Source organism: Tamandua tetradactyla, chromosome 3 (genome assembly GCF_023851605.1).
Source record: "Tamandua tetradactyla isolate mTamTet1 chromosome 3, mTamTet1.pri, whole genome shotgun sequence".
NCBI lineage: Eukaryota > Metazoa > Chordata > Mammalia > Pilosa > Myrmecophagidae > Tamandua > Tamandua tetradactyla.
The window spans coordinates 209,147,680-209,169,395 of record NC_135329.1 but is presented as its reverse complement, the minus strand read 5'-3'; the positions used below and the strand labels follow the sequence as shown (position 1 = coordinate 209,169,395).

The 21,716-nt window shown below is 53.0% G+C and overlaps 1 protein-coding gene across 1 annotated transcript in view; it reads right to left on the bottom strand.

The window, feature by feature from the left end:
• INPP5D (inositol polyphosphate-5-phosphatase D) overlaps positions 1–12,885 on the bottom strand; it is a 125,016-nt gene extending 112,131 nt beyond the window's left edge. Inside the window, exons 1-2 of the mRNA XM_077155447.1 lie at positions 12,631–12,885; positions 1,371–1,434 (exon numbers count right to left, since the gene is read on the bottom strand). Of these exons, the coding sequence (XP_077011562.1) occupies positions 1,371–1,434; positions 12,631–12,764 (198 nt within the window). The 5' untranslated portion in view covers positions 12,765–12,885. The remainder of the gene's footprint in view (positions 1–1,370; positions 1,435–12,630) is intronic.
• Positions 12,886–21,716: the final 8,831 nt, after the last annotated feature.

Below are 21,716 nucleotides of genomic sequence, written 5' to 3'. Positions count from 1 at the left end.
ACAGGCCGCTGCCCCGAGGGACACGCCCCAGGCACGTTCCACAGGTCGACAAGCCGTGGGTACAAACTAGACACGGGAAGCCGCAAGGTCACGTCTCCCCCACCACCACCCCGAAGGCACAGTCAAACTTAAAGTGTTCTTCACTTTGAAGGACTAGAAGAAACCACAAGGGAAGGAAGATCAAAAGCCGTGGCCGAGTTTTAACTTAAAGTTCAGGCTCCTCTTGGCAAACCACCGAGCAAAGATGCCAGCCCGGCCAGGCAGACCCACGTGGTCCTAAACCCCGGAAAAGTCTGGAGGGGCCATCGAGGGAGCCAGCTGCCACTGGCCGGTCGGGAGGGCCTCCTGCTCGGGATGCCGGCCAAGCACCTGCTCCCAGGGGTTCCCGCCAAGGCCCGGAGCCTGGGCATGGGGTGCCCGAGATTAGCTAAAAACCTTCCATCGTGAGCTACTGGTGCCGAGAGCGCGTGCGGAGCTACTGCCCACCAGCCTCAACCTGTGTCCCCCACGGAGACCCTTCAGGTCCTAGACCCAGGCTCCAGGACCACCTGGGTTGGGCCCAGCCCCCTGACTCAGTGCTCCTTTCCTTGACATACAAAGTCTTCCCGAGAGGCATTCTGCGCCACACAGCGTCTCCCTGTGGGTCCATTTCTGGTGATTTGTGCCTACCTGTCCCGCCTTGAAGGGCCCAGATGAAATGAATCAACTCCTTCAAGGTTTGGAAGCCAGTGACCATGCCCTCCACCTCCCCCCACCTCCACCGTTTTCCCGGCTTCTCCATGAAGTGATTTCCAAACCCTTGACTCTTCCAACGGCGCCACTCGGGCTGTGACTGTGCTCCCAGCTATGGCAGTGGCTCCCCGAGGACGCAGAGACAGGTGTCACCTTCCTTCTCCCCAGCCCCATGCTCTCCTTGTGCAGCCACCTACAAATAGCGCCCTTGGCCTCCGCGGCTCTTGGCTTCACACACGTGGTCAGACAAAGGCCTTGTTTTCTTCAGCAAGTTCACCTCCCCTGCATCCCTTCCTTGACCATTTGCTCACAGTCATTTGGGAGCAGTGAAGGGGATTGCACCTGAGCCACAGCCACTCTTTTCCTTGGCCCCTGGGAACCCTTCTTGGCCATTATTTTCCCTTCACACCCATGGTCTCTGCTCCCTGGCTCCATCGTGGCACCGAGCACAGTCACTTTGGAGGCCACATCACGGCCCCACCCCACTCTCCATGGACTCCAGGAGAAAGACAGGCTCACGTGGGCCCAAGGTTACTTTGGAAGGTTTTTCTCCTTCTCTTTTTCCTCTTTTTCACTGTCTTTCTCTGCCAATATAGGTGCAAGTCACGTTCAAATTTCTATGTTTATAAAGGACTTACCTGAACAGTGAATTTATCTTCTTCGTTGGGCAGAATCCTGTACGTGTAAACGCAATTCCGGTACCTGCAATAGATCAAACACTTCATTAGACCCATGCAGGAAAATCCATTTTTCTCATACCTGAAAAGACCAGAACTCCTGACACGGGGAGAGGAACATGGGCACAGAGTCTCCAAATTAAGTTGACCGTGCTCTGAATTTGCTCGTTCTCTGAGCCCTGATGTCCAGCAACCTTGGACTGAGGCCCTCCTTGCCCCCCTCCACCTCTTCCTCAGCATTCCAGGAGCTTCAGGAAATGGGACGTGAAGCCATGCGGGCGTGACATGTGATGTACATCTGGGCTTGACAGCTATCCTGTCTGTTATACGGGAGTCTGCCATGTGGAAAGCTTCCTGCACTTTTCAACTGTCATGTTGGCCAAAAGAATAGGAGCCAAAGTAGGTGTTTCAAGAAGAAATGGGGCTCCAATTGGGCTGAGCAAGGTGGGGTCATGCTGAACAGGTGTGGGCACTGCCCCAGCCAGAGGGCCACACCGGCCCAGGCTTTGATGGGGCCCCTCCTCCTGCTGAGCTCCCATCCCCCATGGCTTGCCACCCTTGGTTCATTCTCCCAAAGGTCGATCACCATCAGAGACCTGTATTCCCACAGCAGCTGCTGAGTAGGCCCTAGAGGAAGGTGCTAGGAATCACAGGTTCTCTCACCAACCTTCTCCACTCTCTGGTTCAGGGGTCTCTCCTTTCCTAAAGCCTCTGAGAGGAAGGGGGAGTCATCAAGCCTGAGCTCCTTGGAAGAGGGGCACACTGGTGGGAAGTCCAGCTGGGAGCCTGGCAGCAGCAGATGGCCATGGAGGTCCATCCTGGCTTCTACAGAAGTCCACCCACTTGGCATCTACAGAAATTCTGAGCCCAGCAAGACAATGGGAGCTTGGGTGGGGGGAGAGGGATATTTGGGTCTTAGATCTTCCAGCAGATTTGTGCTCTGACCTATCTTATTGTCCTCTCATTTCCTTTGCTTGGGTTTTCATGAACCTCCAAAATCTGCCCTCCCACTTCACAGACCCCAGAGGAACCCTCTAAGGCAGGGACCACACTCCACCTCAACAGATCTTTATTTTGTTTTTGCGATTAAGACAATGCTTCGTTATAAAGGTTTCATTTATTTAGCTCCTCCCATGTCCAGGCCCTTCACTCAGTATTTGCCTATTTTATTGTTTAACTAGATTTTAAAAATCATACACTAGTTTTTTTTTTTAATTGAAATTGTATAGAACGATGTAAAACGAAAAGCAATGTCTTGGGCGGGCCACGGTGGCTCAGCAGGCAGAGTTCTCACCTGCCATGCCAGAGACTTGAGTTCAATTCCTGGTGCCCGCCCATGCAAAAAAAAAGCAATGTCTTCGTCCCTCCTCCTGGAAGTCCCGCTTCTTAGATTCAAAACTCTTTCAGAACTCTTAAGCATACACACAAACACATATGCATATTTAGAAAATGCAAATAATGTCATACTTTGCTCTGAAATTTGCTTTTTTAGAACAAACAAACAAAAATCTTAGGGATTCTACAAATAGATTGATAGAGATGGTTCATCATGCTCTCACTGTGTCCCGCTGGGTAGATTCAGAATCATTTATCTGACCAGACTCTTGGTGAGGGACAGGTAGCATCAGCTTCTTGCTATTATAAGTAATGCTGCACCAAATACTTCTGTTCTACATCTTTGTACACGTGAGTGAATTCATAGTTTTAGTTTCCTCATCAATAAAATGGGGATAGTAATTTCATATCACCCATCTGTCGGGTGGATTAAAAGAGTTAAGATATGAAGCGTATTTAGAACCCTGTAGGGCACACACTAAATACTACGTGTTATTATTATTATTAATAACACTACAATTATTATCATTAGTGATTGTCGATAAATCACAGGAAGGAGAACAGCTAGGCTGAAGGACATCCCATGGGCACGTTGTATTTTGATGGAGACTTCCATTTTCCTTCCAACAAAGTTGGGCCATTTTTTTTCTCTTACTAATAGGAAATGAGAGTGTCTGCTCCCCCCACCCTGCCAGCTGCTTGTCATCAGACTGCTTCACTTTTGCAAATCTGATAGCTGAAAGAAAAAGGGTAGCTTGCTTTAATTTGTCCTTCTTTCATGAGAAAGGTTGTACATTTTCTCATCTTTTAGTGGTTTGTAGCTCTTTTTTCTGCAAATTCCTTGTCACATCGTTCACTCTCTTTTTAAAATCGTTCAGCTTTCATTTATTTGTAAGACTCTGACATATGCAGCAACATACTTTTGTAGTCATTTACTTTTAACAGGGCTTACTAATTCTTTTAAAGCTGTGTACAAGTTTTACAATTTTACGTGGTCAAACGTTTTCATCTTTTAGTTTGTGGCTTTTGAGTTAATCGATGTTAAAATAAAATCGTGGGAAAACTTTTGGGTAATTTCACTTCTGCCATCTCTTCACTTCTCATGGCGAAGATTCCTTTTCTCTCTTCCTCCATCCCTTTAGGTCCCCATCTTTCTGCTCGCTGCCCTGTCTCTGGAGCCTGAGCTGACAGCAGAATTGATCTTTATCAGAGTTGGCCAGGATTCATCTCTATTCAGGACCACCCACCTCCCAGGGCGGGAAATGGAGACCCCCACCGCCCCCAGCCCCAGCGCCTGGGCAGAGGCTGCCAGTCAAATGGCAAAGCCAGCCTGGAGCCTGCTATCCTTTTATCTTTCAACGCAGTGCTCTTGTGACACTTCCTCTTGTAGATATGCAAATAAGACAAGGGTGTGAACCGACTTTTATTTAGTTGAGGGCAGCTAATTTATGGGAGGCCCCAAGCAGGCCTCTGTTTGTAGACAGAAGGAAAAGACACAGAGCTACAACGAGACAGACACAAACTGCCATCGGCCAGAGGAACGTCTGCTTAACCAAGCACTTAAAACAAAGAAACTTCTCCATATTACTAAAATGGGTCAGAATTCAAAATCTAGGACCTAGGAAGAGAGAATACTTCCCCCTTGGAAAGTCTTTGCCCAAAGCCCTGCTTTTTACACTCAGAAGCCCCCAGCAGATGTAAATAATCCCGCATCCCTCCCAGATGTTGTTCCTGGGGCCCGATCTGATTAAAACTTGAACGACAAATGCACCTCAGTCCCACCAGCAGTCTGCACGCAATCCATCAGGAGAACTGGGAGAACCCTTGGGTCCTGGGGGCTCTGTCGGGGCGGTGGAAGAGGGCGCCCCCTCGCCGTCCCCACCCCACCTGCGTCTGGGCTTCACTCTGGTCATAGATGCACGCGGGTACACGCACACACACTCATTTGCACACGCACAAATACAGACATGCACACACACTCATATACACATGCATTTAAAACCCCACTACACCGGAACATGACCCGGGCAAGAGGCCCATAGAGCAGTGGGTTGCAGCCAGTCCCGTCTCAGCGTCTATGGTGATTTAACAACTTTTTGGGGTGCTCTGCACTCCAGGACTGGGGCACATTTCAGGGAGTTGTGTCCAGACTACCCCACACGAGATCCAGGGGAGGCAGCGCTGGGCCCAGCACCACTTACTTCCTTTCACAGAGGAGAGTCATTCCATCCTCAAGAACATGGGGCTTGGGTCAGGTTTCCCATGAGACCCGGGGCAGCGGAGGGTAAAGGCAGGATGCTGACCCCCGGCTAGGGGGTGGGGGAGAGGGGCTTTCCCAGGGATGGTCTTTCCAGATCAAATCTACAGGCTGCAGGAAGTCTCCTCTCAGGTAGGAGGGATGGGACGCTGGAAGAGCCATCGCAGTGTTTTACTTGTCCTTTCAGATGAATATTACCACGTCTGGTTACTAGTCTGACAACTGTACCTCCAAACAGCACCACACACAGGACTGAGGAAAATCAAACTGGAAAATTCGAGAACCTCCTTAGCGGTTCTGCCTTGCTCTGGCAGCGACTCTGACTTCTAATCCAAACGCACACGAACCTGTATTTTCTCTTGGTTATTTGTTGCAGAGTGCTGGACAAGAGAAGGTGAGAGCACAGGGGCTGGAAAACCTGCATGCAAAACAAGCGATCTGGACCAATGTAGAAATGAGACTTGCTACATTGAGAAATGAAGGAAAACAACCACAAGAGAAAAGGAAAAAGATTGGTAGATTTTGCTATATGAACAAATTTCTCAAAATAAAAAAAAAAATCATAAAGATTAGGAGAAAGACCACAACTTCGATGGAAAAATGGACAAAGAGAACCAAACATTCCATTTGCTGAAAGGGAAATTATGAAGGCTAATAATCCTATCAGAAAGCTCAGCCTGATTGCAGTCAGGAAATGCTAACCAAAAGGAATATTTACCACATTTCACCATGCAACTTAATTTTTTAGAATGAGAATCTTCAAAATTGGGAGATTGGAACAGAGTGGGCACTTTCTTGTACTGCTTGCTGGAGCATAAATTGAAACAAAATTTTTGGAAAGCAATCTCTCATTCTGTATCAAGAGCCTTAAAATGTTCCCAGCCTCTGATGCAGTGATTCCACCCTTCAAATCCACGACTGAACATGAGAATTCACATTTCTGAACAAAGAACTCCATATAGTCATATCATAATAGCAGCAGCACTTGCAATGACTTAAATGTCCAACAACAGAAAAATCATTTCAGAGATGCTAGTACCTCATGTAATATGATTTCGTGCATCCATCTTAAATGTGATCTTTAGGAAGAAATTTTAATTAAATGGGAAAACACTAATGCTACCGGAGAGAGCAGACTAAAATTACCTGGTTACAGCTAAACGGATGATATATACTCATGCAGAGAGGACAGGGAGAAGGCAGTCCAGTAAATTAACAGTGTCCATATTACTGAAGAAGCCTTCCTTCTTCATACCTGTGGTCTTTGCATGCTTGGACTTACTGAAGGTCTGGGAAAGGCTGCTGCACTGGTTATCAGATCTATTTCCACTCCTGCTCTGACAGCCTGTGATAGTCCCGGCAAGCCGTCCCCACACCCCCCACCTCTGGATGGCCAGTGCCTGGCTGGCGAACGAGTGCCCTGGACCAGCTCATTTCCACAGTCCCTTTCGGGGTTAGCCTGCTGAGGTGCTGTGTATAATAAGCGACGTGGCTACCATGTCTCTTGACGTTATTCTCACTCTATCTGATTTCAGTTGGTGGCCCTTCCTAGGATCCCCGCCCCAGCCTTCTCTCCATCAGGCTTCCAGAAATGCCTCCCTGGCCCCAGGAGCCGCTAGACTCCCATGCGTCACTGAAGGCCTCTTCCTGCCTCGAAATCTCTTTGAGCACTTCCTCCGAGGAGGCCCACATGACAGCCCAGTGTCCCCCGGAGGCTCCTGCAGGCCCTCAGGAAGTTCTAGAAGTGACACTCTCTGCCTCTGTCCTTCTCTGCTTCTGAGATGTCATTCCTGACTTCCAGCTTGTGAAAAATCACGGCCAGCCTTTGGTAGGTTAGGTGCTGGCCACATGCTCCCATTTTCCTCTCTTGAAAAGCAATGACAACAATATAAAGACAAAAAAGGCAATTTTAAAATGGACCCATGTTCGGAATAGACCTGTCTCCAGAGAAGGTAAACTAATGGCCAATATGTACATGAAAAAAATGTTCAACATCATTAGCCATTAGGGAAATGCAAATTAAAACCACCATGAGGTACCACTTCATGCCCAGTGTTATGTCTATAATAAAAAAGATAGATAAAAAGTTCTGGTGAGGATGAGGAGAAACTGTAACCCTCATACACTGCTGATGGGAATGTAAAACGGTGCAGCCACTGAGGAAAACAGACCTCAAAAAGTTAAGTGTTACTAGGTGACCCAGCAATTTCACTCCTTGGTGGAAGAGAAGAGAAGAGAATTGAAAAGATATGTCCACCCAAAAACATGCACATAGATATTCATAGCACATAACAGTATTCATAACAGCCAAAGAGAAGAAACAACCCGAATATCCATCAATTAATAAATGGATAAACAAAATGTTGCCTGTACATACAACACAATATCATTCAGCCATAAAAAGGAACGAAATACTGATCTATGCTACAACATGAAAGAACCTCAAAAACATGATGCCAAGCGAAAGGAGCCAGACACAAAAGAACAAATATTGTATGATTCCATTTATATGAAATGTCCAGAATCGGCGAATTCACAGGACAGAAAGCAGCACAGTGGCTGCCAGGGGCAGGGGGAGGGGAATGGGGAGTGGCTGCTCATGAGCATGGAGTTTCATTTTGGGTAATGAAAATGTTCTAGAATTAGATACTGGTAATGGTTGCACAATGTTGTGAATATACCAAAAACCACCGAATTGTACACTTTAAAAGGGTAATTTGATGATATGTGAATTATATTTCAATTAAAAGACAGCATCATCCACATTTCACCAGCGAGGATGCGGCGTGCCCGGGGCCGCTAGAATGCCCGTCAGACGGAGCCCGCCCCAGGGGCCTTGCACCTAGGACAGCGAGTGGGGGGATTTAGGGAGGGAAGAGCACCCCATCCTCTCGCCCCCTCTTTGGGCAGGAGCTCCACATCTCATCAGCACCCATGGGTCCTTGCTTGGGGAGACAAGAAGCGCTGACATCCGGCGCACAGGCAAATTTAGCCGGGTCCGTGAGAAAAATTGAACTGCAAAACTCACCAAAGCCAGAGCCGGGGCTGGCTCTGGAGGGGCTCCTCCGGGGGTGGGGAGGGGGGCGTGGGCCTTTGCACACAGCTGTTCTGAGACATTTGCATAGAGCCGCACTTGATCAGCTGAACACAGAGACCTCAGGGGCCCATTATCCCCTCTGGGTCCTGGAGCCCAAGGAAAACTCAGGAGACTTTTCTTTGCACAATGTGCCCTGACCTCGTCTTCCAGGGGAACTGGCTGCTGGTGCCCCTGGTTCTCTGCCTCTGTCCGGGTCGGCTTTTGGCTTTTCGTCCCCTCCCTGTCAGCACCACGTAGGGAAAACAGCGTCTCTTTGCATTTGTGAGAAAATGATCGACAAGCAGGGCAAAACTTACCGCTGCTTTGAAAGGGGGTTGGAGGGAGGGGAGTTGGGTCCCACCTGGTCCCACCACCCGGCAGCGTTTCCACCTCTTCTGGACATTTCTGACCTCCCACATCCCTTCCCTGCGGCACCATCACCAGGTGCCCCCTCTCCAGCCCTTTGCCTACCCCCACCCCACCCTCTGATGTACACAGTTCTGCTGGATCTTCTCTCTTTGCCCCTCCTTTTTTTTTCTCCCCTCTCTCTTTGTCCCTCCCAACATGGGTGCATGAATGGGCGCTGCCATTTACAAGCCCTGTAAACCAGGGCAGGTGATGTAACCTCTCCATGCCTCGGTTTCCCCATCTGTAAAGTGGGGACAATAACACTACTTGCTCAGAAGATCAATGTGAGCTTAAATGAGTTAATAAGTGTGGGTGCCTCAAACGGCAGCTGGCACATAGTAAGGAGAGTTGAACCACCATCCCTTCCCCGCTGACCAGAGTTGAGCGCTTCCCTCTTCTACCTCGAAGGGCTAGGCATGTTATTTCTTCCAAGCAAGTGGAATGCCTTCTCTAAAGAGAAATCCAGTGAATACGTGTCCTCCTTCTTCCTGCGCCCCTCCATTTTCCCCAGCCGTGCGGGCGAGCCCCCCCAGCCCAGGTCAGCTGGGAGCACCGCCCTCTCGGGAGGAGCCTGCCCCACACGCTGCAGGAGTGGCAGCGCTCTTTCCGAGGGAACCCAACCCATGTGCCTCAACGCAACTGCTGTTCCCAGGGTTGGTGTCTGTGCTCGAGGCAGCCCCACACCACCCTCCCCCTCGAGGGAAGCCAGCTCACTCCGAGGTGGTCGGGTGGGAGCTTCACCTAAAAGGCCCACACACCACAGTGTGGCAAACCACAGTGTGGGCTTCCCTCGGGGGCTGGTCGCTCTGATGGGGAGGACAGCTGTGTCCCCACAATGCTGGTCCCTGTTCTGGCCCTGCCTGTGCAGCCGCCCCTGCTCCAAGGCATAAGCTCATCTCCGCAGCACGAGTGCACGCCCGGGAGAGGAGGCTCAGGCCGCAGCCCTCTTCCCCACCATCCATGAGGGCCCTGTCTCTGTCGTGGTGGCCTCTCGACCCCCTTGAGCAGGGCAGGCTCTGCTGAGGACTTGGGGTCACAGGGGAGGATGACACAGGGTGTGCTGTCCCTCGTGCTCGCCAGCCCCTTGCCCCAAGATGGCCGAGCTGGACGCCAGCGCCTGGTCACCTGCCTTGGGCCTCCCACCTCAGCTCTCTGGGCCCCAGATGCAAGCCCGGCTGCCCTACAGCCAGGTCCCCTGAGCTGCTAGGAGAGGGGCAGGCTGCTGGGCTGGGGGGTGAGGCTGTTGGGTTGGGGGGGGGGTCAGGCCTCTGGGCTGGGGGACAGCCAATGGGCCAGCCAAGCGCAAAGACACGAGGCATTTGCTCAGCTTCGGGCACGTGGCACAGGAGGGCACCGGTCGTAGCCCCTTGCTTGGTGGCCTTCCGTTTCAGTTGTCAGCCCCGTCCTCTGTCCAGACGAGCAGCCCCGCCCCCACGAGGCAGTGCCCGGTCCCCCTATGAACCCGCTGCGCCTGCTCACCACAGAGGGCACCTGGACCCGGCAGGCTGGGGCCTTTCCACATCGGGGGACGATCCTGGCAGTGCCCTGCAATCCTGGGCCCCCAAAAGCAGGGCATTAAAGGCCCCAACTCTGCCCTGCCTGCACCCCACACCCGCTGCTGACCCCAGGGGACGGCAGAGGTGCAAACTCGCCGCTGGGGAAGCTGCTGACAGCCCGGCTGCTTTTTGCTCCCCCTCTGTCCCCCTTTGCCGCGGGAGCAGGGGCTCCTGCACCCCACATGGTGCCCCAGGAAGGGGGTGGCGAGGTTTCCACCAGTCCATGAGGAAAGAGAAAAGGACGAAAGCCAGCTTTGTTTTCCATGAAGAGAAATGGATTTGATTTCAAGGACTGCATTTTTAAAAAAATAATTTGTCCTTTCCTTTTTGGTGTGAAAGAATGCTTTCGCTCATGAAAGAGGTGTTACAAAATGGCAGTCACTTGTCCCCCGTTTAGTTGGCAAAATAAAGGGGACGCCATCATATGCGCCCGGCCACTCTGGGGGAAGTTTGCTTGTCCCTGAAGCCTGGAGGGGAGCCTGGCCCCAAGAAGGGTGGTTTCCCCCACAAGGCGGAGGAGAAGGGGGAGCACCAAGCTGGGGGAACGGCCTGGCTATGGGGGGCCCGAGACCCGCTGTTTGGTGCCACAAGGCTTTGGGGGTAGAAGCTGACCAGAGGCCCAGATCCAGCCAAGGGTAGGTGGGGGCTCCCCGGGGCGCCTCTTTCGGGTGAGACAGCACATGGCCGAGCTCCAAGCTTGGCAGGACGGGCACACGGTGGCAGGTTGGGGAGAGGTGGAGGAGTGAGTTCAGGGGAACTGGCCTGGGTCCCAGTTTGTTGGGGACAAATGCCTGCACCTCTCTGAGCGCATCTGTGCATACGCGAAGGGAGGGCCTGCAGGGGTCCTCGAACCTCTGCCCACTCTGGCTCTGGCTCGACCGGGCCCCAGATGTTTGGAGTCAGAGAGCCCCAAGCTGCACGTCTGTAACCTGAATACGCAGCCAAAGAGCTGCTGCGAGGATGCGGGAGGTGAAGCAGGGAGGCTCGGCCCCCAGGGAGCAGCTGGCGCAACCAGCCCTTGGCCAAGGTCCCTCCCGGCAGGACGGAACCCCACATGGGCCCAAGGCAGCCCATGAGACGCTGGCCTCCCTAATACACCAGGGGCCCATGGAGGCAGTGCCCACCAGGAAGTCTGGCCAGCCCACGTCCCTGCCCTGCGGCGTGGGAGTGGGGGGAAGGAAGTGGGCCTTCAGGGCGGTGCCAGTGACTCAGAGCACAGGACACGGGGAGAGCCGTGAGTCCAGGTCATTTTTTAAGTACTCCCAGGTGGCCCTTGTAAACTCCCTTGCCTCTCTTACTTCCACCCCCAAGCTACACGCACACCTGGCTTGATTAGGGGCCCGAGTGGGGCGGGCTGGGTGGGACCGTCTGATGTCTCGATTGTGACCTCTGGGGGCAGATGGTCTTGGGGTCAACTGTCTTCAAGTCACTTAACCTGCCCCAGCCTCAGTTTCCTCATCTGCACAGTGGGGAAGTAGCAGGACACATGCACAAACGCTTAGCAGAGCAGGTGCTGGTCCAGAGCAGATCCTGTGGTCTGAGACCCCCCCCCCCGCCCACCCAGGGAAGGCAGGGCCCTCCCTAATCATGAGGATCTTTCTAGAAACCCAGAGAGGCTCCTTAAGAGGTTTGGGCGGACACGCCCTCCCCCTGCCTGCACCCTGCACAGGTAGGGAAATGGTTAGACCACAGGGCTGCAGGGGTGAGGGCCGGGGGGCCAGCCCCCCTCCTTCAAAATCGGACATTAAGGGTGCTTGAAAAAGGAACCTTCAGAAAGTAGCTGGTTCCTCGGTTCTCATCAAAACCGGCCCATTCAGCAGCGTCCCCAAGGCGGGAGCAGGGACTTGGCCTGATGGAGACCCAGCGGGTGGGGGAATCCACTGAGGGCTGGGGTGAGGAGAGGACAGGGAGGGTGTGAGAAGGGGCTGCTGGACCTCCTCTGCCCGAGGCCCCAGAATGCCAAGGCTCCTGCGCAAATGGAAAGCCCTTCCATGCTTGAACCCACCCCAGACTGGTGGCCCCCCCACAATGGCTTCTTCCAGGGGCCTGGAGACCAGACCCAGGAATTGCCTCTGGGCACCTTTGCTGCTCATTAGGATTTCAGAACTGGACATCTTTAATGCCTGGTTGCTGAGCAAGCTGCTTTTGAACACACCCACCCCACAGAGCCCGGAGCTCAAGTCTGGCTCAAAGAGCCTGCACCCCCTTCTCCTGGACCCCCGGCTTTTGGCCCTCAGACCCCTTAGAAATCACCTGACAACACAGCTCAGGGTTGGCTGGGACCAGGCCCCAAGGTGGCTCTGGGGAGCCCTGGCACCGCACCACCTACTGCAAAACGAGCCCTGAATGCCAAGGCCAAGCAGGTCGAAGGTGGGGTTCAGGGGACCCCAACAAACTGGGGAGCGCACAAGACCGATCATTCTGTCCAGCGGCATAAAACAACCTGCCCCCATGCTGGCCCCAGGTAGGCCCGGAGCGGGGCTCCCCTCTCCTCGTGGGGCCTGCGGCGCTGGCGCCTCTCCCTCACCCGCTGGGAGGGGGGCAGCCAGGCCTGGGGGTGGCGAGGGCCCCAGAGGGACGCGCACTTACAGCACGCAGAGGGCGTACGCCCGCGGGATGGACTCGCTGGCCCGCACGAGGAAGCTCCCATCCTTGCCGGTCCTGGAGAGCAGCTCCTCGGCCTTGGAGCGGGTGATATTACCGTGGTTCCAGCAGGGCACCATGGCGGGCACGGGCTGCCCGGGCGGGGCCAGCGACGCGCCACGGACGGGAGGCGAGGGCCCTGCACGGCGACCTGCCTGCTGTCCCCTCCGGGTCGCCTTGGTTGCTGCCACCGGCTTACTGACCGACTTCCTGTTTCAGGCGCTCAGTGAGGGAAAGGAAACTGAGCTGCAGAGGACTTCCTCATTACAGAAACCAAGCAGGGGGGGGGGGGCGGGGTGCGGAGAGAGGGAGCTGGGGTCCTCTGTCCTCCGCCTTCCCAGCCCACCCAGCCTCCCCTCCCTCATCCTCTCTGGTGTTTTCTCTTTCCTTTTAATGGGTCGTGGTCTCCGGCAGCAGCAAAAGTCAGCTCAAGTCCTGCCTGGTTTGTGGCTAGCTTCTGATGAAGTGTGGCCTACTGGGCATGGACAGGCCAAAGTAGGGGCATTCCGAGATCTGTGCCAATACCCCCATGGGGTGCCAGACCCTGCCCAGATGGCCTGAGCCTCCCAGGGCTTTGCAATGACCCCCTGTTCCCCTACATGCCCCAGGAATCATGGTTCAAGATACTCAATTAGGACTGAGACTTGCCCCCAGGACTTGGCAAAATGGAGAGGATGGGGAGAGTTGAACTGGCACCCTGCCAGATTGGAGGCTCACAGCCACCCAGACACTGCACAGTTCTGGGTGCTGGGACAACTGCACCCACCCTCCCTCTTCTTTGGAGGGTGCTCTGGACACCGTTTCACTCAATCTGAGGCTCCGGCATGTGCAAGGGAACCCGAGGGTGAGTCCTTTTCAGTGACTGCTCAGAAATTTTACCCCAAAGATATCAGATCCCTGCTTAAAAGCAAAGGGAGCATTGGAAGCCTTCAGAAGCGGGTCATGTATAGCATAAGTGCAGGCCTGCTCTTCACCCTGGGCCTCTCCAGGACACTCAGAAACAAGCTATGAGAGGACCCTACCCCTCCCTCCAGGGAAGGCTGGCTGCTGGCCAAAGGTTTAGGTTCTTTCCTGAGTTCCGCAGCTCAGTTGAGTTGGGTTGACCAGTTGACTGTGCCTCCTCTGCGCTGGATATGGCTGTGTTTGCCTGTTCACAAGGGGTGTGGGAGGGGGGTTGTCACATCAGGGCCCACTGCCCAGGATCCAGAGGTCTCTAAGCGTCTCAAGAGATGGCGCCCTCAAGTCCCACATCCAGGTCGTGTCCCCCAGGACGTGATCAGACCCCCTTCCAGGGCCTGAGACAGCAGTCCTCCATGCGAACCCTGCTCCCCAACATTCAAGCTGCAGGATCTTGGCCAACTTTCTTCTCTCTCAGCCTTGGTTTCTTCTCAAACCTGGGGAAAATAACACCTACAGGAGCTAATGTGTATAGAGGAGCTAAGCATGAGCTGTTCTGGTGGAGAGGAGCCCCCCAACATTGCCCTGTCTTTAGCAGAGGGGGGCACCCAGAAAATGGGAGCAAAAGAAAGTGTTTGAAGAGTGTTTGTTTCCCAGGACTGCTGTAACACAGTCTCTTGGTTCTGGAGGTTAGAAATCTGGAATCAAGGTGTCGGCTGGGACTTATACTCTCTGGTAGTGTTTAGGAAACCTCCTTCCTTGCTGCTCTACCAGCTTCTGGTGGCTTCCAGCAATCCTTGGCATCCCTTGGCCCAGAGCTGCAGCACTCTGATCTCAGCCTCGGTTGTCACATGGGTTTCTCCCCACACCTGTGTCCCTGTGTCTCTTTGCTTCTTATGAGGACACCGGGCATGTTGGGTTAAAGACCCACCCTCATCCAGTGCAACCTTGTTTTCACTTACATCTGCAAAGACCCTGTTTCCAAATAAGTTCACTGTGGGGGGACCCAATTCAAACCACAACTGAGAGTAGGCACAGACCCATCCTTCAGGGGACAGAATCCTAAACTGGCCTCAGCAAAGAGCAACCGGAGTGGGGCTAAGGGTGGGGGGATGATGGAAGGAGGCGGTCAATTCTGACCCAAGGCTCAGAAATTGTACCCAAATAGAAGACTTTCCATCAGGGGAGGCTACCCTCGCAGGGTCAGGGCCCTGCGCTATGGCCTCCCAGTTCCCAGAGGCGAGCTCAGCTTCGCCATGCTTCTGGCACCTCTGGGCTCCAGATGAAGTTCCTCCCAGAATCTGAGCCCAACAAATTCCCCTTCCTCACTCCCACCTCCCAGAAGCCAAGTTCCTCCCAGGCTGTTCTGAGCTTCCTCTCTCCTGACCACTCCCACCCCCCTCAGCTCCTCCCACTGAACCCAAGGGTGAAACTCTGAAAAACCTTCAGCAAAAAGTTATTGAGGAAACCCTGGCCAGCTGCCTTGTTAGGCAGTGGACACAGTAGTGACAGAGAGCCGGCCTGCGTGCTCTGGCGTTCCCAAAGCCAGCTCTACCCCTGGGACCCCAGTTACCTTATCTTTCCCTTCATCCATGGCCCCTTTCCCTTCACGAAGGTCATGAGCACAGCACAGCTAGTTTCTCATACCGCATCGCCATATCAACCCTCCCCTTAGGAAGCCCCTGCTCATATGATATTCCCACAATCCATCTTTGTACATTTCTCTTTTCCCTGCTGGCATCTACCAGCTTCCTAGTTGCCCTCTGGTTCCATCAGGAGGTCCCATCCTCAAGACTGGCCCCTTAGTTCCTTGACTGACTCATCTGTAGAGATGCTCTCCCACATCTCATAGGCACCCCAGCAGCCCACCCACCCTTCCCTCCCAGACCCCTGTCCCCTCTGTCCTTGCCATTTGGCCCCAGTGAGCGTCTCCTTGAATTCTCCCCTGCTTCTTCTAGCTTCTGGTGGTTCCTGGCCATCCTTAGCATTCCTTGTTGATATGGTGTATTACATTAATTGATTTTCTTATGTTGAACCATCCTTGCATACCTGGGATGAATCTTACTTGGTCATGACGTATAATTCTTTTAATGTGTTGCTAAAATTTTGTTGAGAATTTTTGTATCTGTATTTATTAGAGAGATTGATCTGTAGTTTTCTTTTTTTGTAATATCTTTGTCCGGCTTTGATATGAGGGTGATGTTGGCTTCGTAGAATGAGTTAGGTAGCTTTCCTTCCTCTTCAATTGTTTTGAAGAGTTTGACAGGATTGTTACTAATTCTTTCTGGAATGTTTGGTAGAATTCACATGTGAAGCCATATGGTCCTGAACTTTTCTTTCTGGGGAGATTGTTAATGATTGATTCAATTTCTTTACTTGTGATTGGTTTGTTGAGGTCGTCTATTTCTTCTTGTGTCAGAGTTGGTTGTTCATGCCTTTCTAGAAAGTTGTCCATTTCATCTACATTGTCGTATTTATTAGCATAAAGTTGTTCATAGTATCCTGTCATTACTTCCTTTATTTCTGTGGGGTCAATGGTTATGTCTCCTCTTCCATTTCTGATCTTATTCATTTGCATCCTCTCTCTTCTTCTTTTTGCCAATCTTGCTAACATCCTTAGCATTCCTTGGATGACAGATGCAGTCCTCCAGTTAGTGTCTCCATCTTCACACAGCTTCTTCCCAGGCCTCTGGGTGTGTCTAAATCTCCCTCTTCTTATAAGGGCACCAACTACATTGGATTCAGGTCCACTTCCTCTTAACTTGATTACATCTGCGAAGACCTTATTTCCAAAAAAATATTGCCATCACAGATTTTGGGTGGATATGAATTTTAAGAGGCACAATTCAACCTAGGACAGACACCTACCTGGCTTCCTAATTTTGAGGCCTATCTCTTCTTCACTTCATTCTCACTCTAATTGCCTGATTTGTTCTAAGAGGTCAGCTTCCTTGTCCCCCTGTCCTTCTACCCTCCATGTTCAGAAAATCCCAACATCTAGATCAGGGCAGCCCCTATGGTATGTGAGATCTTGGTAAATATATATTTCTTGCAGTGCCCCACTTGTGAAACAATTCAATTAAAACCTGTACTACATAATTTCTAGACTTGTGTGCAGTACAGTGATTTATTGATGAAGATTTAAAATACTGGATCGAGAGGGAGGTGACGTATCTGTTCAACATCCAATGAGAGCACATGAAGATTCTTTTAGGGCTCAGATCATCTCTTCCTGCTCAGGTCCAGGAATCACTTCTTCATGTCCTTGATGGTCGAAGGCACCATTCCTGGCTCATTATGTACCTCACGTAGCCAGCCCGAAGTGGCAGCACATCACGGGGCTTCAGAACCTGTTGAAACAGGACAGACCTTCTAGCCACTGTGGTCCCCTAAGGCCCCCTCCCTACTGCTGGCAATGTCTGTCCTCATGGCCCAGCTTCACCCAGTGATTCTTCCCAGTGGCTTCCAGCACTTCTCTCCAGGGTGGTTTTTCGGCTTGGCCGATGGCCACACAGCGTCTTACTCAGAATAGGCAGGAAGAATGTTCATCGTCATCAGGTCCTGTTCAATGCCTTGCTCAGGACGTGACTGCATAAATGTAGAGCAGCACATCTGCTTTTGAACTTCTTGGCCACAGTGACCGCTTTCTGATACTGTGATGTCCTTCGCTGACCACTGCACCCCTGCCTTCCACATCCTCCACTAGTGGGGAGAGGAGGTGGGACGGCTGTGGTTGGTGCCAGAAGAGCAGCGCCATTCTCGAGGGTGACCGTCCCATGTCTGGCATGACTTAGACCAAACCGGAGAGCAGCAGTTCAACATCCTTTGGAAGGAACCCGGGGGCTGTGCAGCAGTGGTTTCAAAAGCCCTCAGACGAGACAGGTTGCCTGGCACGGGGCTCGGAGCCCCCAGAAAGGGTCAGTGACTGTCCAATGCTATCAACCAGGTGCGCGGGGTGGAGAATACTTGCTGCCCTCCCTGCCACCTGCCACCCCGGGATGGAGAACACCTGCCACATGGCTCCATGCCAAGGACTGGACCGTCGGTGGCCTACAGCCCCAAACTTGTCTTGTGTTTGACGTGTGGGTCACCCCACACCAGCATGCCAGCACCACTTCAGTGGCCTACTGTGGAACCACCTGCATTTGTCCTCCCCCTGGACTCAGATTTGCAGCCCAGAACACTAACACACGTCTCTCTTCTCGGGATGTGTCATCAATAGGGTTGGGCAGCAACTCCCTGAGAGAAGCTGCTTCGTAAAGGGCATCTCTGGCTGGGTGGAGGCAACAGGTCTTCTTGCATTTTATTCATAATATTTTCTCAAAGGTCTCTAGTGGGATTTTTGCAAGTTGTCCTCTTTGCTCTGCAAAGGTGAGTCACAGGGGCACCCAATCGTCCTGGGGTTGAGAACCAGGAACCTTAGGGGACAGAGCGAGCCAGGGACCACATACCCAGGAGGGGATGGGTCAGCGTTGAACTTGCTACAGAGAAGCCTTGAGGGGGCCTGGTGGACTGGCGACTGTGCTGTGCATCAGTCACCATTCCACGGAGAAGCAGAACCAAGAGGACATACACATACCTTAAGAGATGAATTGTAAGGAATCGGCTTACACGAGTGTAGGGGGCTGGAAAGTCTGAAGTCCATTGGGCAGGTCAGCAGGTTGGAAACTGTCATCTTGAAGCAGAAATTTCTTCTTTTCTGGGAAACCTCTGAGTTTGCTCTTAAGGACTTCTGGTGATTTTTCCAGGATAAACTCCTTTACTTAAAGTCAGCTGATGCAGCTGCCAACTGCATCTGCAGAATACCTCGCGGCAGCAGCCAGGCTGGTGTGGATTACATAACTGGACCGTGCAGCCGACATGGGTGGTGACCCATCCGGCACCTTAGAGGCGCAGGTGGCAGGAGATGGAGGTCGGGGCAGGGGTGGGGGCGCCGTGAGTACAGGGCGGTGAGGGCTGGCGGTTCTGTAGAGGAGCATGGACAGGTGGCTGTGTCCGAGGGAGAGGGAAGCGTCAGGGCCTGAAATTCGGGGGACCCCGGGCAGATGCAGCCCTGGGCACCACGGGCAGGATGTGGTATCATGGCAAGTTGCCAGGACCCACAGGGCGCGTGTGCAGAGGGAGAGGTCAAGAGGCTGCAGGACAGAGCCCGGGAGGAGGGACGGTGGGGAGGAGGCAGTGGGAGGCGCACGCGCTCAGAAGCCGCCAGGAAGTCCCCCGAGAGTGAGGAGGGCAGGTGTTGGGGGTGATCAGCATGAAATGATGCCCCCGAGAAGTCAAGCAAGTGGCAGCGTCAGAGGGGGCTCCTGGCCAGGGTGCTGCCGGGAGCCGTGCAGGCAGAGGTGGCAGATGTAAGGCCTAGCAGGGATTCGGCTTGGAAGCCTCCTGCTGGGGGCAGGTCACAGGTCACAGGTCATAGGTCACAGGTTACAGGCTAAAGTTCTTCCTTTGAGCCTCAGGACAGGTCAGGTCAGGGGAGAGGTAGAAGGAGGAGCAACCACCAAGCTACCCGCCCCAGGTCCTCCACCCTGTTTGAGAAACAGAATTGGGGGGGTGGAGGCGGGGTGCAGGCCAGCAGAGAGACCATGTGGGTGCAGCTCTGTCGGTACTGGAGGGCACAGAGGGGCACAGGGAGGCCAGGCTATGGGAGAGAAGACACAGATCAGAGCTCTCTGCTCTCCTTCACCTCCTGTGCCCATCAAAGCCCATCCCTGCACCCCAAATGGGACTCCGCCGTGTCCCCCCCAACAACCTGGACAGATGACAGGTGTCATCCACTGCTTTAAGAAAGAAGGGGTCACTCAGTCACCAAAAGCCAAGGGAGCGAATACCTGACTATGAAACTCAGAAGCTGCCATTGGCTGTCATGGCGAGCCAGCTCCTTACCTGCAGGCCTGACAGCATCTTTTCGGGCTGGAGAAGGGGGTCACCCACTGACGGGGAGCCGGGGACAAGGGGGTCAGCCCCTGGGACCCTTCTCCTTACCACCAGCACCAGGCATGGCTGGTCAAAGACAGGAGCCAGTACAGTGCCAGTGGCTCCTGGGAAGAATATGTGCCTCTGTCGGGAGAATGGGCCTGCCCCATCAGCCCCTCCCAATGAAGGCCAAGGCTGCTTTTTGAAGGGGTGGGAGGGGAGGGCTGGTCCAAACAGATGAGCTGCTGGAAACCTCTTGCAGAGCAGGACACCTGAATCCAGCCGGGAAGGAAGGATTCCAAACCAAGGCATGGACTTCGCCCTGCTCCCCGTACCCCCTCCCCCCATCCAGAGCTCTCTCCCCCCAGCTCCCCTCCCCGGGTGTCTGACTCCCCAAATCTGCCTTCTCCCCCCAGGAGCCCAGCTTCCGCTTCTGCGTTGGCGAAGTTAGCCTTTCCTCTCCCGGGACCCTGTGGACACAGCCCGCTGGCTCAGATTTGCAGAGTGGGTTGCAAGAGTGCTCCCTGAGGGTCCTTGAGCCCACGTCTTCTTGGAGCTGCAGCACCCCAAAAGCTGGGAAGGGGAGGTGTGAATTCCCAGCACCCTCTCCCCACACCTCCCAATTCTCTTCCACCTCTAGGATGAGTCTCTCCGAGCCACACAGCAGACCCGAAGTGCACACACTGGGCGCGAGACCCGGCTCCGAGCCCCAGCTCTGCCCCGAACACAGCATCTCCGAATCTCAGCTTCTGTCACAGTGGGCCCCGACGGGCAGCCGGGCATTGGTGACTTTGGCCAGGGGCTCAGCCAACCCGGGTGGGAAGAAGCCCCTGTTCTGCAGAAGCCGCCTTCCCTGGGATAAAAACCGCCCGGTGGAGCCGGCCTTGAGCATTGTCACTCCCCGCCACCAGGGGGCACCGCGAGCTCCGGCCAACGGCTCTGAGCTCCGAGTTCCCCAGGCAGGCTGACTCGGGGTGTCACTTTCTAAGAAGTCCAACTTCCATGATCTCACAGTAACGACGCCGGAAGGGACGGAGGAGATTTCTCAAGGGGTTCGAAATTGTGCTCAAGGATAGTACGGGGCTATGGCAGGCAGGGCAGCCAACAGCTCTCCCCTGCCACTGATGTTGCCAGAAGATGAAATAGGCTCCAATTGCCCCAAGGAGCCTTAAGGCTAGACTTAAGGAAGGGCCGGACAAGGGTTAACCACATCCATGGAAGAGATGTGTGTCTTTTGTTAAGATTGTGAAGGAATTAGGAAAACATTTGCACTACAATGTTAAGAGAAAAAAAAATCAGGAAATTAGTTGGGCATACAGTACGATTCCGACCACAGAAAACCCCTCTCCTAGGAAAACACCAGCTGTGGGAACAGGTTGATTTAGGTGGCGGGTTCACAAGCAATTTTTTTTTTCTTCCTTCCACTTTTCCTGATTTTTTTCATTGACCACATAGTATTCTTATCACCATAAAAAGTAAAGAAACAAAACAGACCCCCCCTGGTTCTGGACGGTGTGCGTAAATCCTGCTGAAACAGTTTGGTATTATGTGGTTGATTTTATGTGGATTGTATTCCAGGAGACCCCTCTTTCATCACACAGCTCTCGGGATCCCTAAGTGTTCTAGTTTGCTAGCTGCCGGAATGCAATATACCAGAAACAGAACGGCTTTTAAAAGGGGGAATTTAATAAGTTGCTAGTTTACAGTTTTAAGACCGAGAAAATGTCCCAGTTACAAGAAGTCTATAGAAATGTCCAATCCAAGGCATCTAGGGAAAGATACCTTGGTTCAAGAAGGCCGATGAAGTTCAGGGTTTCTCTCTCAAGTGAGAAGGCACATGGCGAACACAGTCAGGGCTTCTCTCTCAGCTGGAAGGGCACATGGTGAACACAGTGTCATCTGCTGGCTTTCTCTCCTGGCTTCCAGTTTCATGAAGCTCCCCAGGAGGTGTTTTCCTTCTTCATCTCCAAAGGTGGCTGGCTGGTGGACTCTCAGCTTCGTGGTGCTGCAGCATTCTCTGCGCTCTCTGAATCTCTTTTCTCCAAAATGTTTCCTCTTTTATAGGACTCCAATAAACCAATCAAGACCCACCCAAATGGGTGGAGACACATCGTCACCTAATCCATCTTAACAACCACTCTTGACTAAATCACATCATCCAGGGAGATGATCTGATCACAGTTTCAAACATACAGTATTGAATAGGGATTATTCTACCT